The sequence below is a fragment of the Sphaerodactylus townsendi genome, linkage group LG11, assembly GCF_021028975.2.
Source record: "Sphaerodactylus townsendi isolate TG3544 linkage group LG11, MPM_Stown_v2.3, whole genome shotgun sequence".
Lineage (NCBI taxonomy): Eukaryota > Metazoa > Chordata > Lepidosauria > Squamata > Sphaerodactylidae > Sphaerodactylus > Sphaerodactylus townsendi.
In genome coordinates this window covers 2,706,010-2,721,588 of record NC_059435.1, presented here as the reverse complement: position 1 = coordinate 2,721,588, position 15,579 = coordinate 2,706,010, and the positions used below count along the sequence as shown (strand labels likewise).

Genomic DNA, 15,579 nt, shown 5'->3' with positions numbered 1-15,579 from the left:
ACTTTCCCAGTATTTCAGCCACTGTAGTAGTACTCAACGGAGACCAATCTAGGAAGATCAGGCTGGATATAGAACCAGGAATAGCCAGATTGATTTTGAAGCCTGGGCCTAGTATACTGGGAAGTTGAACAGGCAACTGTGATGGTGGTAAATCCAATCAATTTATGGATTTAGTGTGGAATAATCCCCAACCTGTTATTCTGCTGAACAGCAAAACACAGTATCCAAACCTTCTTTATTGCTGTTTTACGACATTCCCTGCACAATATCAGCACACCGTATATTGAGAAAACTGCCAGTAAATCTCAGCTCTCTAATGGTTCTCTACATATTCCAAATGCGCTTGTCTCATTCACATTTTCTACATCTAGACCTAAGGATGAAATGGTCCCACGTTCCCTCGCCAGCATCCCCAGATGAAAGGACCAGGGGAAGACCTCCCCCACCCGCCCGAGCAGACAGCACAGTCCCCGATGGCCCAGTGCTTCAGGTGCTCAAGTGAATCCCACACACACTGAGAGCAAAGGTATCCCTTTCCTAGTCTCTCTTCTTACTAAGATCATATCGTGTGTGTGCGTGTGCAGAAAAAAAAAACCAAGTCGCAGATAAAGAACATTTCATGACATTCTGGAAGACAGCTCCTCTGGGCAGCCACCAACTCTGCACTGACCGGCCCTTGTATGAGCTTGATTATCCCAGTGACTGTAGCCCCAACACACACACACGCAACACTCTGGCTGTTAAAGCAGCCAACCTCTAACCAGAGTTGCACTTTACCTGGACTCGAATGACACTTTTGTAGTGTGTCACAATGTTATCATGTTGTTCTAATGTCTTCTTCACCTCTTCTTCCTTTTTATCCTCTTCAGTAGTCTTATAAATTGCCTTTGTTAGAACACCTGTAAAACAATGGTTCATTTTGCTGGACAATATAAGTCATAACTTTTGGAGCACTTGACATTTTATTTAGATTACAGAATTTAAGAGTTAGCTTTGGTTGGAAGCATCTGCCTTAAGGGTTCAATTTTTATTTTGCATATTTATTAAGTTATTTCTTGGCTGCTTCTGCAGAAAAATGCTCCAAGCAACTGTGATGATGGGGATTACAAGAGGAAAAATCTCCCATCTCCCAAAGCCCAAAGGCAGTGCATGTTTCTTAATTCTATGTATCATTAAAGGTTTTCACAGCCGGAATCAACTGGCTGTTGTAGATTTTTTGGGCTGTGTGGCCGTGGTCTGGTAGTTTTTGCTCCAAAATTCTCCTGTTCTCACCCAAGTAGGCTGAAAAACTACTAGGTGACCTCATGGGCTACACAGCCCAGAAAAAAAAAAAAACTTCTTGACAACATTTAGTTCCCTAATTCTCCTAAGATCTTCTTTTATTCACTACTGATCAGCTTTTCTTAACCTTATACGCATAACCTTTTTTGGGGTGTGTGTGTGTGTTTCTCTTTAACTGTCTCCCCTGTTCCTCTTTAACATAACTGATCAACTGATCAACTGAACCAGCTGAGGGAGCTGAGGTGATTTCCTCTCCCTTCACTGTTTTTGTTTTACCTCAAATAACCACACAAGAAGGTTTTTTTTAATTCAACAAATAAAAAGGAAATTTTTTATAGAACAGGGAAATAGGATAGGAAGAAAAATAGTCAATACAGAAAGAAGCAGTTTTATTTACAGATATTACTGTTTTTAAAGCTCAGAATAGATGATAAATTGGCTTTCTGAAAATGTCAGTTTGTCACAGTGTTCTTAAAGCTTGTAAAGTATGGCAGACTTACAAGACGTTTCAAAGATTATTTCCAAGCTAGTATCCAGAGGTTTACGTGGTAACTCTGGTGTCTGTAAACTACACAGAAAGGCATATTCTTCCAGCTTGCTTTGCTTCAGACTTCCCAAACTTTAGAATCACTTCACAGCATTTGAAGTAAATCTTTCTAAAGAACTAGGGATGGGAATCCTTCCCCCACACAGCATGTGATTTCCACTCCTGACTACAAACTGGTCCTTCTCTGACACAAACTGTTTCTAAGTCAGTTCCCTCAGTTCTAGTCTCTCTGTCCAGAAGAAGAACTAGCTGTGCTCTAAGAACCCTGGGTTAGGAATTCTTCTTTCGCTAGAAGTAAATTCTCTTCCTGGAGAGAGAGAGGGATTCTCTCTTTCCCAATGCTCCCTCTTCTCGCCAAAACCACAGGTCTCTCCCAGATAAGAACATAAGAACATAAGAACAAGCCAGCTGGATCAGACCAAAGTCCATCTAGTCCAGCTCTCTGCTACTCACAGTGGCTCACCAGGTGCCTTTGGGAGCTCACATGTAGGATGTCAATGCAATGGCCTTCTGCGGCTGTTGCTCCCGATCACCTGGTCTGTTAAGGCATTTGCAATCTCAGATCAAGGAGGATCAAGATTGGTAGCCATAAATCGACTTCTCCTCCATAAATCTGTCCAAAACCCTTTTAAAGCTATCCAGGTTAGTGGCCATCACCACCTCCTGTGGCAGCATATTCCAAACACCAATCACACGTTGCGTGAAGAAGTGTTTCCTTTTATTAGTTCTAATTCTTCCCCCCAGCATTTTCAATGTATGCCCCCTGGTTCTAGTATTGTGAGAAAGAGAGAAAAATTTCTCTCTGTCAGCATTTTCTACCCCATGCATAATTTTGTACACTTCAATCATATCCCCACTCAGACGCCTCCTCTCCAAACTAAAGAGTCCCAAACGCTGCAGCCTCTCCTAATAGGGAAGGTGCTCCAGTCCCTCAATCATCCTCGTTGCCCTTCTCTGCACTTTTTCTATCTCTTCAATATCCTTTTTGAGATGTGGCGACCAGAACTGGACACAGTACTCCAAGTGCGGTCGCACCACTGCTTTATATAAGGGCATGACAATCCTTGCAGTTTTATTATCAACTCCTTTCCTAATTATCCCCAGCATAGAGTTTGCCTTTTTCACAGCTGCCATGCATTGAGTTGACATTCCCATGGGACTATCAACTAAGACGCCTAAATCCCTTTCATGATCTGTGACTGATAGCACTGACCCCTGTAGCGTGTATGTGAAGTTTGGATTTTTTGCCCCTATGTGCATCACTTTACATTTTGCTACATTGAACTGCATTTGCCATTTCTGAGCCCACTTACCTAATTTATCAAGGTCCGCTTGGAGCTCTTCGCAATCCTTTGTGGTTCTCACCACCCTACATAATTTGGTATCATCTGCAAACTTGGCCACCACGCTACCCACCCCTACTTCCAGGTCATTTATGAATAGGTTAAAGAGCACTGGTCCCAAAACGGATCCTTGGGGGACACCACTCCCGACATCTCTCCATTGTGAGAACTTCCCATTTACACCCACTCTTTGTTTCCTGTTTCTCAACCAGTTTTTAATCCATAGGAGGACTTCCCCTCTTATTCCTTCATTGCTGAGTTTTCTCAAGTCTCTGGTGAGGAACTTTGTCAAAAGCCTTTTGGAAATCCAAGTAGACAATGTCCACCGGTTCACCCCTGTCCACATGCCTGTTTATACCCTCAAAGAACTCTAGTAAGTTTGTAAGACAGGATTTGCCTCTGCAAAAGCCATGCTGACTCTTTCTCAGCAGGTCTTGCTTTTCTACATGTTTTATAATTTTATCTTTAATGATAGATTCTACTAAGTTACCAGGAACAGATGTCAAACTGACTGGCCTGTAATTTCCCAGGTCCCCCCTAGATCCTTTCTTAAAGATTGGTGTGACATTGGCCATCTTCCAGTCTTCAGGGATAGAGCCTGATTTCAGGGATAAGTTGCATATTAAAGTGAGAAGATCAGCAATTTCATGCTTGAGCTCTTTAAGAACTCTTGGGTGAATGCAATCTGGGCCAGGGGATTTGGGAACATTTAGTTTATCAATGGCTGCCAGAACTTCTTCCTTGTCTACCACTATCTTTGCTAGTTCTTCGGATTCGCCTCCTAAGAGGCTTGGTTCAGGTGCAGGAATGTTCCTCACCTCCTCTTGGGTGAAGACAGATGCAAAGAATTCATACAGCTTCTCTGCAATCTCCCTGCCATCTTTTAGCACACCCTTTGTTCCTTTGTCATCTAACGGGCCTACCGCTTCCCTTGCTGGCTTCCTGCTTTTGATGTACTTGAAGAACTGTTTGTTGCTGGTCTACACCTGTTCTCTCTGGAACTCGGAGATGAACTCCTTCAAATCTTATATGAAGCTCTAACTTCTCTGAAAACTTTGCCCCCTCCCAACCTGTCACTGATGTAACTTAACTGATGTGAATTAAGATGACCTCACCTTCCAGTTCTTTTACCAGTTTAGTAAATTCATGATCAAACATCATGTATTCGGGACTTGAAAAGTTGGGCTGAGGTTTCTGAGCTGCTCGGGAATAGAGTTCATGTTTGCTGATGAATCCCAGCTTCTCAATAAAGTTCTCCTTGCCAATCCTCTTTTCAATCAGTTGCTTTAGTTTCTCTCTGGGAAAAGAACACCAGAATTAACCAAGCCACGGAAAACTGTTCAGAGGAATCTGGAGGGGACAAGTAGAAGAGAAATTGTGGGTGTGTTTTAAGAGCCAGCAGTAGGTGTTCATTTCTGTGGGCAAAGGATGATTTCTCATTCTAATGGCTCTCTCTAGCATAGTGGTTCTCAACCTGTGGGTTGTGACCCCATGGGGGGGGGGAAGGGAGTTGAACGACCCTTTCACAGGGGTTGCCTAAGACTCTCTGCATCAGTGTTCTCCATCTGTAAAATGGATAAATGTTAGGGTTGGGGTCACAACAACATGAGGAACTGTATTAAGGGGTCACAGAATTAGGAAGGGTTGAGAACCACTGCTCTAGCAGTTAATGATAGCTCCAAACATTTGATCTTACCAAAGTCTGTCACAGATAATACAAAGCCTAGACCTGTGCCAGCGTTTCTCCCTCAATAATCACCGTGGTTCTTGCACTGTCTAGTTTTGTTCTGTGACCTGCAAGCTTAATTATATGAAATTGAACTGATGTGAACACTAAACAGATGCTGCTGCTCATCTGGTACAGAAACTACTTGCTACGGCAAGGACTTGAAACCTTTATAAAGTGTGTGCCCCCCCCCCCCCCCCAGAAAATATACTTACTTTCTATAACTGTCGAGTGAGTTGTCATTGTAATAAATGGAAATCCCTAATAAAAGTGCACAGAGCCCCTGGACTACATGCTCCTCTACGCCAAGATTTTCTGCGATCTGTCCTGTCAGCTAGATCCGTCGTTAAGGATATTAGGAACTCCACAAGCAGGAGACAGAATGATTCTTATTCTTACACGCTATTTCAATTTGGGGTGGTTTTTTGATTAATACTAGCAATGAATGCTGTGATATCAAAGCTGACAGAATAGTATTAATTGTACACTTATAAAGGATACAAATGGAACGTTGGCCGAATTGTGCAGAAAATGTGTCACCGCGATGGGGCAGTTGCTCAGCCAGGTGCAGAGAAGCATCAGCAACCCAACCCTGGTCTGCACTTTGCTTCCCTGAAGCAAGAAAAAAATGGCTTGAATTTACACCTTCCATTTCCTTCATTTTCAGCCTGAAACATCTCTCAAATGATGACAGACATTATCGCTAAGTATTAAAACTCCACTACGCAGGCAAAAACTCCACAGATGCAGGTGAAACGTCAGGAGAGAATTCTGCTAGAACACGGCCATACAGCCCGGAAACCACACAGCACCCTATTTATATGTAATTACTATATATAGCAATTAATTTAAATACATATGCACAACATGTACATATATAAAAATTACTTTTCTTTCAATTATTTTTTTCAGAAATTAGATTGTTACAATGTTCTCCACATGGGTCTGTTCTTGAAATCAACTTGGGAGACTCCAGCTGGTATACATGGGTTGTTATCAAACGTCAGATGGCGCATGCACACGCTGCACTTATTCTGCAATTGCTTCAGCAGCTGCTGCCCATCAGCTACCATGGGTTCAATTCAAGGTGCCGACTATCACAAAACTCTGCATTCTTTGGGGTCTCATATCTACAGAAGTGCCTCTTCTCGTATGTTCTGCCACAACAGTTTTGCTCATCTGTAGGTACAACCTTCTGTGGGTAACATTCTGGAATCTGGCAAGACCAACAACCGCCTGTACATGTGCTTTTCTTATTAAAGTTTTCTGCTACTAAAGTGGTGCACAAAAGAGAAGTAATGATTCCTCCCCTTGGGTATGAGAAGACAGAACTGTATGCTGGATTCAACCAGCTTTTCACTTACTCTCAACCACTTATCTCCTTTATTATATCTCCTCCTCACATATGACTTTTGTTCATGCAGCTCCTATGATCCTCAGGACAGACTTTTGGTGGTCAAAAGGGACCTCTTTTCTTCACTTTCCTTTACCAACTGAAAAACTCGTTGGATCCAACCAGTGGTGTAGCGTCAAGGGGGAGGGGGGCGCCAGGGCAGGGGTGTGGGGGGGCGTGCCCCAGGCATAGTTTCCCCTCGCTACGGCCATGTGTGTCTGAGGGAAAGAAGAAGAGGAGGAGGAGTAGATTTATACCCCATCTTTCTCTCCTGTATGGAGACTCTAGGTGGCTTACAAGCTCCTTTCCCTTCCTCCCCCCTCCACAGACACCTTGTGAGGCAGGTGGGGCTGAGAGAGTTCCAAAGAACTAGTCCAACATCATCCTGCAGGACTGCAAAAGTGCGGAAACACATCTGGTTCACCAGATAAGCCTCTAACATTCAGGTAGAGTGGGGAATCAAACCCGGTTCTCCAGATTAGAATCCACCTGCTCTTAACCACTACACCACACTGGCTCTCAAACTATCATGTGCTATGGTTGGCAATCATGGTTTTCCTTTCCCCTATCATTGTTTTTTCTACTGGGGAGTGGAATGTAGTGTTTTTTGTTTTGTATGCACTATGTATAGTTTAACTTGTCGGAAGCTGCTCTGAGCCCTGCTTTCATGGGGTGGGGTGGGGGGAATTGGATAGTGGGATATGAAACGAATACATACATAGATAAAAGTTAGCTCTAGAAGTTTTTTCATCTGTGCAGCAATCACAAAGCCCCATCTATACGATGCACAAACATCACAAAAAATAATTGCAATTTACTGTTAACATCCAAATTGTGAGTTTTTGAGAAAGTCATGGTTTGTTATTGTTAGAGTATGTAGAAGCAATACTACTTGTGTCCTTGGATTAATGCTGAGCAGCTGCCTAATTGGAGTGACCTTTACCAGCTGCTTAATTGGGGCTTGGCTTCTACATTCTTACTAACTATTGCTACTACTGCTAACTCTCTCTATTCATGCACTTTATTGTGTATGATTCTTCTTCCTAATATTGCTGTGTATGTTTTATGCTGGTGCTTGCGCATTCACTTTTTTTGCTGCTTTCTTTTGTATATATGTTTTGTGGCCTGCTTTATCTTTTTAAACTCTATATAAAAAAAAGTAACTTTCTTAACAACTCTGCTGCATTTATTATTTAACTCTGCTAAGGATAGGTTATGTGAGCAAGCCTTCTATCAGGTTTTGCACCCAGGTTCTATCAGTTATTACGAATCAGAAATAGAACCAGGATTCATAATGGACAAACTGTCATTTTTTGACATCACAACCAACTGATGTCTTGTAAACCAGGATTTTTTAATCTCAGTTTTGTGTGTGACAGGAAGAAAGGGACGCTGGGAAGCCTAAGGATAAATGTGGTTCATTTATACCATGAAGAAATGGGGTTCCTCAATATTCTGAGCTTCAATTTGCACACTGAGATCATGAACAGCAACCTACTTAGTTTCCCCCTTGCACTTACACTCCGTTGTTTCTCAAAGGAATTCTGAGTGGTAGCCACAGATAGAACGGCCTGTGAGGAAATTCAGGCTCACTGGCCTCCAAAGTCACTGTGGTGAACTTCAGACCCAAGCCTCCTTCATCCCAATCCATCCTGTTAACCCTGAAGACTCTCAAGTAACAAATGGGAATTGAATGTTAAAACTGTCTCAATCTAAGCAACAGCAAGGAACTTCTCACTCTTAGGAAAATCTGGAAGTACCTGGTACATTTGCATTTTCCACTCTGGTACTGAAATGCTTAACAGGCTCTCAACTGGGATTAAACTTCATGCAGAAGTGACGGAGGATTCACACAGGGGCAGAGTGGGAGGGAAGACTGACCCACACTGTGCCCAGAAGCTGCACGAAGGCACCCTCAGTGGAAAGCAAAAGCATCCATGAGAACCCAGCGACCCAAACCACAGTTCCCAAGAACACCAGAAGCGCCACACATCTTAACATTAGACATAAACCCTGGTCACACCACAAGACAGTTAAGCAGAAAAAACTTCAAAGGGCAGTTATTTCATAAAACAAGCACAGCATAGCTGAAACAGCGGAGTGCCTCCACAGTGGCTTCAGGTGCATTGATACATACCCGTCTGTCGATCTTATCACCCTGTGAATCATACATTAAAAATTACAAAAGGAACTGTCCAGATGAGTGTGATGTAGGCTTATGCTCTGTTCTAGAGGCTATTCTGGCAGCGCACCATCACTAACCAGAATGTTTTTGTATGAAAACATAAGATATGAGGCAACTAAGAAGGGGTTCTGAGCACCTGTTTCATGTTGTCCCAGGTCACCAATCCCACCCGGCTTGAGAGGACAGCTCTCAGCCTATTCCTGCCTCCCCCACTGTGCTCTTCAGCTGCCATCATGCTGTTGCTTCCAGTTCTTCCCAAGCCTTCCACTACACAGGCATGTGGATAACACACTGCCATGTCATCACTGTTTATGCATAATAGTCACAAATGTTAATTACTGCGGTCAAAGGACTCACATCAATTCACCCACAGTGCTGACGCCGCCACTAGATTACTGTCTGCAGCACTACAAGTCAATCAGCACCAAGTTTGCTGATTGTATCAGATGTGGCCTCCTTCTTACTAGAGAAGGCCTTGGTCTCAAGGATGTTTCCTTAGCTTGGCAGGACCCATGTCTGTGTGAAAAAGGGCAGACGGATGCAGTACCTGAGACAGAATGTTGGTGCACTGCTGGAGCAAGGACACAGGTGGGTTTCCAAGACTGGTTGCAAGCTGCACCCGGAGCAACTGTTCTTTCAGAGGGGCGTTTTCTTGCAAAGCGTGCGCTAGTGCCACAGCTGCACACCAGTTGGACAGAGAGTCTGTGGAGAAGAGCCCTCCGCACAACAGCTGGCCAGCTGAGACTGAATTTCCAGTTGCTGTAACAGGACACAAACCATTAATGGCACTGAGACATTTTAAATGAATTTTCCAAAAGCTTTTGACAATGCCCAGAAGTGCATTTAATATACTTGAAAGCTCACGTTTTCTAAAGTTGATGTCGAAACAGGCTTCTAATTGATTCTACTGCAACACGCTCAAGCTTTTATTTACTACAGAATTTATTAACTTAATGTTTACCACTTCTCAGATGGCAAAAACTAAGGTAAATGTGCTAAGGTGGCACAGGCTGCAACAGCTGACAACGTTCTGTCACGTACTGACTTGCAGAAAACCAAGTCTTTGACACACAGTATTCTATAAATAGACCATGTTTGGGGAAGCTGTTTATCACCTGGCCTGTGACATTCCAGGTACTCCAACTCTGGCCTCCAGACAGTCTCACGGCCTTACTGCCTAATGTCACCTGCAGAACAGCACTCCCCCCGTGGCCACCATTCACCTGCCATTTGTTGCCAGGAAAACTTTTAAAACCAGACTGCAGCTCCAAGCACCCAAACATGGGGGAGAATCTCACAGTAGAGGGAAAATGTGGTGATTCTCATGAGGGTGCATGCCCAGTCCCACTTCCAGCAGTACATCGAGAGAGCTCATCCACAACAAATAAAGGGGGGGGGGGAGGAGCTGACACCACGGCACCACTGATGACAGCAGCCAGACTCAGAGATCCTCTTAGAAACAGACAGACGTGGCCGCTGGAAAAAATGAAGAGGGAGGGGAGACGCTGTTGCTGGAGGATGAGCTCATAAGAAAAGCAGGGATCCCCACCCTGGCTTTGAAAAAGAGGGGCACTGCTGTGCTGGGCCCATCCATTCCCCATCCATGGAAACTTCCCCAGCCACACAAGATCCGTGTACACTGGAGGGCGGCTTCTCACGCCGGAGGAAGGCTTCCAACTTTGTTCAGTGGAGTGGCAGAATCCATTGCGGTCTGTGTAGAGGTCACAGAGTTGAGACCTTGATTCAAATCTCCCTGAACTTTTTAGCTTACTGGATGACCTTATGAAAGGCACATTCTCTCTCTAATCTACCTCACAGAGTGTAAGAAAAAAAATGTCCCTAATCTAATTAGAAAATCTCAGTTGATCTTCAAGTCTTGGGTGCTGCCAGCCCCTCCCAGCCTTAAGGCCGGCCTTAAGACCAGGTGCCACCGATATGATGCTGCATACTGAACTTCAAATGTTTTTAGATGTTTTAATTAATGTATTGGGTTTTATTGCATTGTGAACCGCCTAGAGCCCTTTGTGGATTAGGCGGTCTATAAAATCTAATAAATAAATAAAGTCACTTTTTACAAGGGCAAAAACAGAACATTCTATTTGAAGCAGTTATTGTGACCAGTAATCAGGTCAGGTACTCACTTCACATCACTCTTCCTTCTGTGTGCTATTCTGCAGCATTATCCATCAACTACTGATGTGAAGATGCTGTCTTAAAATGCTCAGGGCATACTACAACACTCTCTTTTTATACACAGAGGCTCAACAGAGATGTGAGTCTCCAGCCAAATCCAGCTCCTTGTGGCCCCAGCAGCCCCACCAAAAAGAGACACTGAGACACTGCATGTTCCGTACCATCAATGGTTGAAGGGAGAAGCGTGGACACAATTTCTCCTTGGCCCTTCTGGTTCTTGTATAAGAAGCACTGGAAACAGTACAGCACAGCACAGCGAAGCACAAAGGGTTGCCTTTCATTGACCATGGACATCAGCAACACAACAATGGCCGGCCTGGCAGAAGAGAAAGACAAGGAAATCAACGGCCCATAAAGAGACAAAGGCACCACTGCAGAGCCGCAGGCACGCACTCCTGGCAAAGGCTAGCAAAGATCACCTTCCCCTGGACACTGAAAACCTTCCCAACTGTCTCGAACCTTCCCAGTCACCTGGGAGGCCCTACTCCAGGTGCTCCCCTACGACCCTTCCATATCTGGGGCCTTCTTCGTCGTGGTACCCAAACTGTGGAACTCCCTCTGGGGGCCATTTGCCTGTCTCCCTCTATTGTTCTTTTCCACCAGTGGGTGGAGCTTTCTTGCTTGAGTAAGAAGCAAGCCTTTATTGGCATAGATAGCAGTACAACAATAATAAAAACAGATTAAAAAGCATATACAATACAGGATATACATGTTAGGATGAAGGAAATCTACTGGCATTTAGTAATTTCCAGGAGAAAGTCTGCCACTATCATAGAGAGAGAAGGATCAGGGTTGTCCAACAAGTAGTGTAATCTAATTAAATCGGGGAGATAGGGTAAATGTAAAGGAGTAAGATTCACATACTTGGATCTGATTTCCTTGAATCTGAGACAGTGAAGTAATTAATTAGACCAGGTTTTGAGATTCAACTTGAGCCATTGTTACTATTATGGGCACAATCTTTTTTAGCCTTTTCTTTGCTTATTAAATCTGCCATGTAACAAGGCAGAAGGTGCATAACTTTTATTCAAACCTGGCGCAGCATTATGAAACTTCTCCTTTGAGCAGGGTTTATTAAGCAATACAGGTAGTGTTAGCCAAGTGGCCCTGTTCAAATGGGAGAGCCAGCAGGGGGGAGCATGTTTTCTTGACTTCGCAGTGATTAGGGTAGAGAACTCTCTATCTTCTTTCAGGTGGTTAACCTTGGTACTCCAGAGGGACTCACCTTCACACGCCAATTGGGCCGTGCGCTGATGGCACTGCAGTCCGCCAACATCTGCCGCCCTGCCACCTCTAGTCCCGTGGTGGGCACTTTTAGCCTCAGATGTTATGGACTACAATTCCCATCAGCCTGTAGCTTACGGCCAATTAGCGTGCTGGCTAAGGCTGATAGAGGGAGTATGATCCTGCTTTATCTGAGTACAGGATGCTCCTATAGTCAATAGTTGACCTTTTAATTTCCTATAAGCTTCTGGAATAGGAGTAAAGGGCAAAGTGCGAATCCACTGACAGTCCGGGATATGAGGCCATTTTTTCTTCAATTATATGGAAAACCAGGGGTTGGAATGGGTGTCAGAGAGCAGGCCGATTGGACCAGGGGAATTACAGTCCGAGAGAAAATGAATTTGCAGTGCCAGAATCTAAAGCAGTCCTCAGCCAGGCGGCTGATTCCAAAGAGTTCTTGACCTAACTCCAGACAAAGGGCTGCATAGGGCACACAATTTGGGAGTCTAGTTATCTTATGAAAAAAATTGGATTGAAGAGAATTCAAGGAGAGGTTAATAGCTTGAATCCAAATTGGGACTCTGTAAAGCAATCTCGAGGCGACTTTGGCATTTAAAAATTTGAGGGCAGGAGGGATAAAGGCCACTGCTGTAAAAGAAACGTAGTAATGCTGACATACTGTTAGATGTAGCTAGGAGAGCAGCCTTCCTCTGGGTTGCCCATGAAAGGTTAAAGGAGAATGAGAGGCCAAGGTATTTATAGCACTTAACCTGTTCAATTTGGGTGCTTTTCATTGCCCATGTGAGCTTCTTAAAGCGCCTAGAGAAGACCAATACCTTGGTTTTTTCATAATTAATTGTCAGTCTGTTGGATTCACAGTAATCCACACAGCGCTTCATTAAGCGTCTGAGGCCAACTCTGGTTTGAGAGAGAAGGACAGCGTCATCTGCATAGAGCAGAATTGATACATGGGATGTACCCAGTTTTGGGGCATGGCTGTTCACTGCTGAGAGGGCAGAGGGGAGGGCTTTCTTGCTTCAAATAAATTCAGTAACTACTTTCTCCTCCCTTATGGTACTCTCATGTATATCTACATTTTAACTGAATTGTTTATTTTATATATACTTGATTTTAAATGCTGCTTTAATGTTCTGATGTCCACTATTGTGAAGATCTGTTTGAATAGAAAGGCAGCACAGAACTGTCTAAAATAAATGGATAAATAACTGGTCCCCCCACAGCCTCTTCAGGTTGCCAACGGCGAGCAGTCAGTGTCAGGGACAAGTGTGGCAACCACCAGTGGGTCCCAGAGGTCTGATGCACACAGGACACATGGCCCGCCCCCAGGCATGAGACAGTGGCGACTTCATGTGTCCCCCGGTGGTCTGAAACAGGGAGAGCAGAGCCACCTGCTCAACACCAGGCAAGCAAAGGTTGTACAGCGAAGGGGAGCCCATGCCGAAGCGGCTCTCCACTGAAGACAGCGCTCTGCTATCCAGTTATCATCTTGCCAAAATGGTAAGTGGCCCTTTGTGCTGCCTGACTTGCCAAAATGGTAAGTGGCCCTTTGTGCTGCCTGACTCTTTAGCATGCCACCGGCAGCACCATCACCTCCAACAGGTGCCTGTTTTCCCTTGCCTCCTGGAGAATGAACAGCCAGAGGGGATACTTGAATGACTCCCCTCTTTGCTGGCTGGAAGTCGCACTGTCAGCAGCTCTCTCCTTCATAGATCTGACCAAAGAACATCTTCCTGCATCTTGAATACTCAGCCTATTCCAATCAGTTTTTTAAAATTGAGCATACAGACATATTCAAACACTGAAGACTGCCAAAGCAAAGGGACCCATGGAATGAGTATGAGGCGGGGTCACAGGCTGCTGGAAGTTGTAGTGTAGTGGTCAGAGACTCTGACCAGGAACTTGGAGGCCAAGGTTCAAATCTGCCTGGTTCTACCAAAACCTGCTAGGCGAGCCTTTTGGGTCAGACTTCCTCCCTCAGCCTAACCTAGTTCACAGGGTTGCTGTTGTGGGAATAAAGAGGGGCGGGGGATGGTAATGGACATATTGTAGGCAGTTAAGAGTCTGGTATGGGGAGAAAAGAGGAGAATAAATGACATACAGAAATAAATGGCATCAAGTACTGTACCTTGGTGGGTTTGAAGGTGCATTTACTGAAGCAAAGTAGTCTTGGTTCATTTGACATCCACGAATCACCTCTGACACGGTATTAATGGTCTAGGTAGTAAAACAAAAATGCCAGAGAGGAAGCATCAGAGTTGTGATTTGTGCGATGAACTGGCCGTAGTTTCGCGTCTGCAGCTTTACGCAGATCTCCTCTCCTGCACACATTTATTTTAGGGCAGAAAGCAAAGTGGCCAAGAGCAAAGGGATACGAAGCACAGCTAAGAACAAGATGAGCTCTGCAATTCATTCTTCTCCTTAATTACTGTTTCTGTGACAAAAGTCATAAATATAACCAATAAATAAATAAGCAGAGAGAATGCCATAGTTTACAGGAGAGGCAGGGACAAGCTCTGATTCAGCACTTTGTGAATGGCCTGGGCCAGGCAGCACATACAGCACAGGGACAATTCTGTTCTTGAGGGCAGGTTGAGGTGCATTCATCGACTGATGGGAGCCAATACAGATGGACCTCAAACACACTGTTTTTAAAGCAGAGGAGAGGAGAACAGTGTAAGCTGCTCTGGGTTCCCACTGAGGAGAAAAGAGGGCCATAAATTAAGTAAACGTTAGGAAATTTTGTTGGGAGTTGTGGGTTTTCCAGGTTGTGGTCTGGTAGTTTTGCTTCTAACGTTCTGTCTGCATCTATGGCTGGCATCTTCAGAGGCTTGTCACAGTAAAATGTATTTCTCTCCATGGAACAGTGTGGAATGATTGTGGGGTGGTGTATATGTATTCTCCACCTCATAGGTGGGTGGAGTAGGGCATATTCACATGTGTCAGAGTGGAGTTCATTTGCAGCTGCATTTGCAATTTTTTAGCATTGGTAGCCAGGTTTCACTGATTTTCAGATTCTGTTCCTTTTTGATAAATCTATCCCAGTGTTTGTGGATTTCAATGGTTTCCTTGTATAGTCTGACATTGTACAGGAGCAGCAGTACAGTACAGACATTGTACAGGAGCAGCAGTGGCGTAGGAGGTTAAGAGCTCGTGTATCTAATCTGGAGGAACCGGGTCTGATTCCCTGCTCTGCCGCTTGAGCTGTGGAGGCTTATCTGGGGAATTCAGATTAGCCTGTACACTCCCACACATGCCAGCTGGGTGGCCTTGGGCTAGTCACAGCTTCTCGGAGCCCCACCTACCTCACAGGGTGTTTGTTGTGAGGGGGGAAGGGCAAGGAGATTGTAAGCCCCTTTGAGTCTTCTGCAGGAGAGAAAGGGGGGATATAAATCCAAACTCTTCCAAACTCTACCTGTCAGAGCTGTCAAGAATTTCTGTGTCTGCAAATAAGATCTTATGTCCAGAAATTTTAATCAAATCAATTCACATGTTCATCTGAAAATCAAGTACCCAGTTATCAAGGGATGGGCAACAGTGCCTGGATGAACTGATGCCACAAAGTTAGCTTGGAAATACAGAAGGGGACACAGGAAACAAACAGAGAATTAAGACTGATTTCACAGTTTATATTCAGTATAATTAAGATGAAGTCTGTTCTTGAAACAG

The 15,579-nt window shown here is 44.3% G+C and overlaps 1 protein-coding gene across 7 annotated transcripts in view; it reads right to left on the bottom strand.

Annotated features, from left to right (window-relative positions):
* Positions 1 to 15,579, bottom strand: part of USO1 (USO1 vesicle transport factor) — a 69,427-nt gene that overhangs the window by 16,974 nt on the left and 36,874 nt on the right. For 5 of the 7 annotated variants that reach the window (XM_048510624.1, XM_048510617.1, XM_048510622.1 and 2 more), the window contains 8 exons: positions 14,039 to 14,127; positions 10,830 to 10,984; positions 9,023 to 9,234; positions 8,428 to 8,448; positions 5,399 to 5,509; positions 5,113 to 5,231; positions 4,287 to 4,468; positions 778 to 899 (listed from right to left, as the gene is read on the bottom strand). In XM_048510624.1, the coding sequence (XP_048366581.1) occupies positions 778 to 899; positions 4,287 to 4,468; positions 5,113 to 5,231; positions 5,399 to 5,509; positions 8,428 to 8,448; positions 9,023 to 9,234; positions 10,830 to 10,984; positions 14,039 to 14,127 (1,011 nt within the window). The remainder of the gene's footprint in view (positions 1 to 777; positions 900 to 4,286; positions 4,469 to 5,112; positions 5,232 to 5,398; positions 5,510 to 8,427; positions 8,449 to 9,022; positions 9,235 to 10,829; positions 10,985 to 14,038; positions 14,128 to 15,579) is intronic. The other 2 variants (XM_048510619.1, XM_048510620.1) reach the window with 1 other exon arrangement.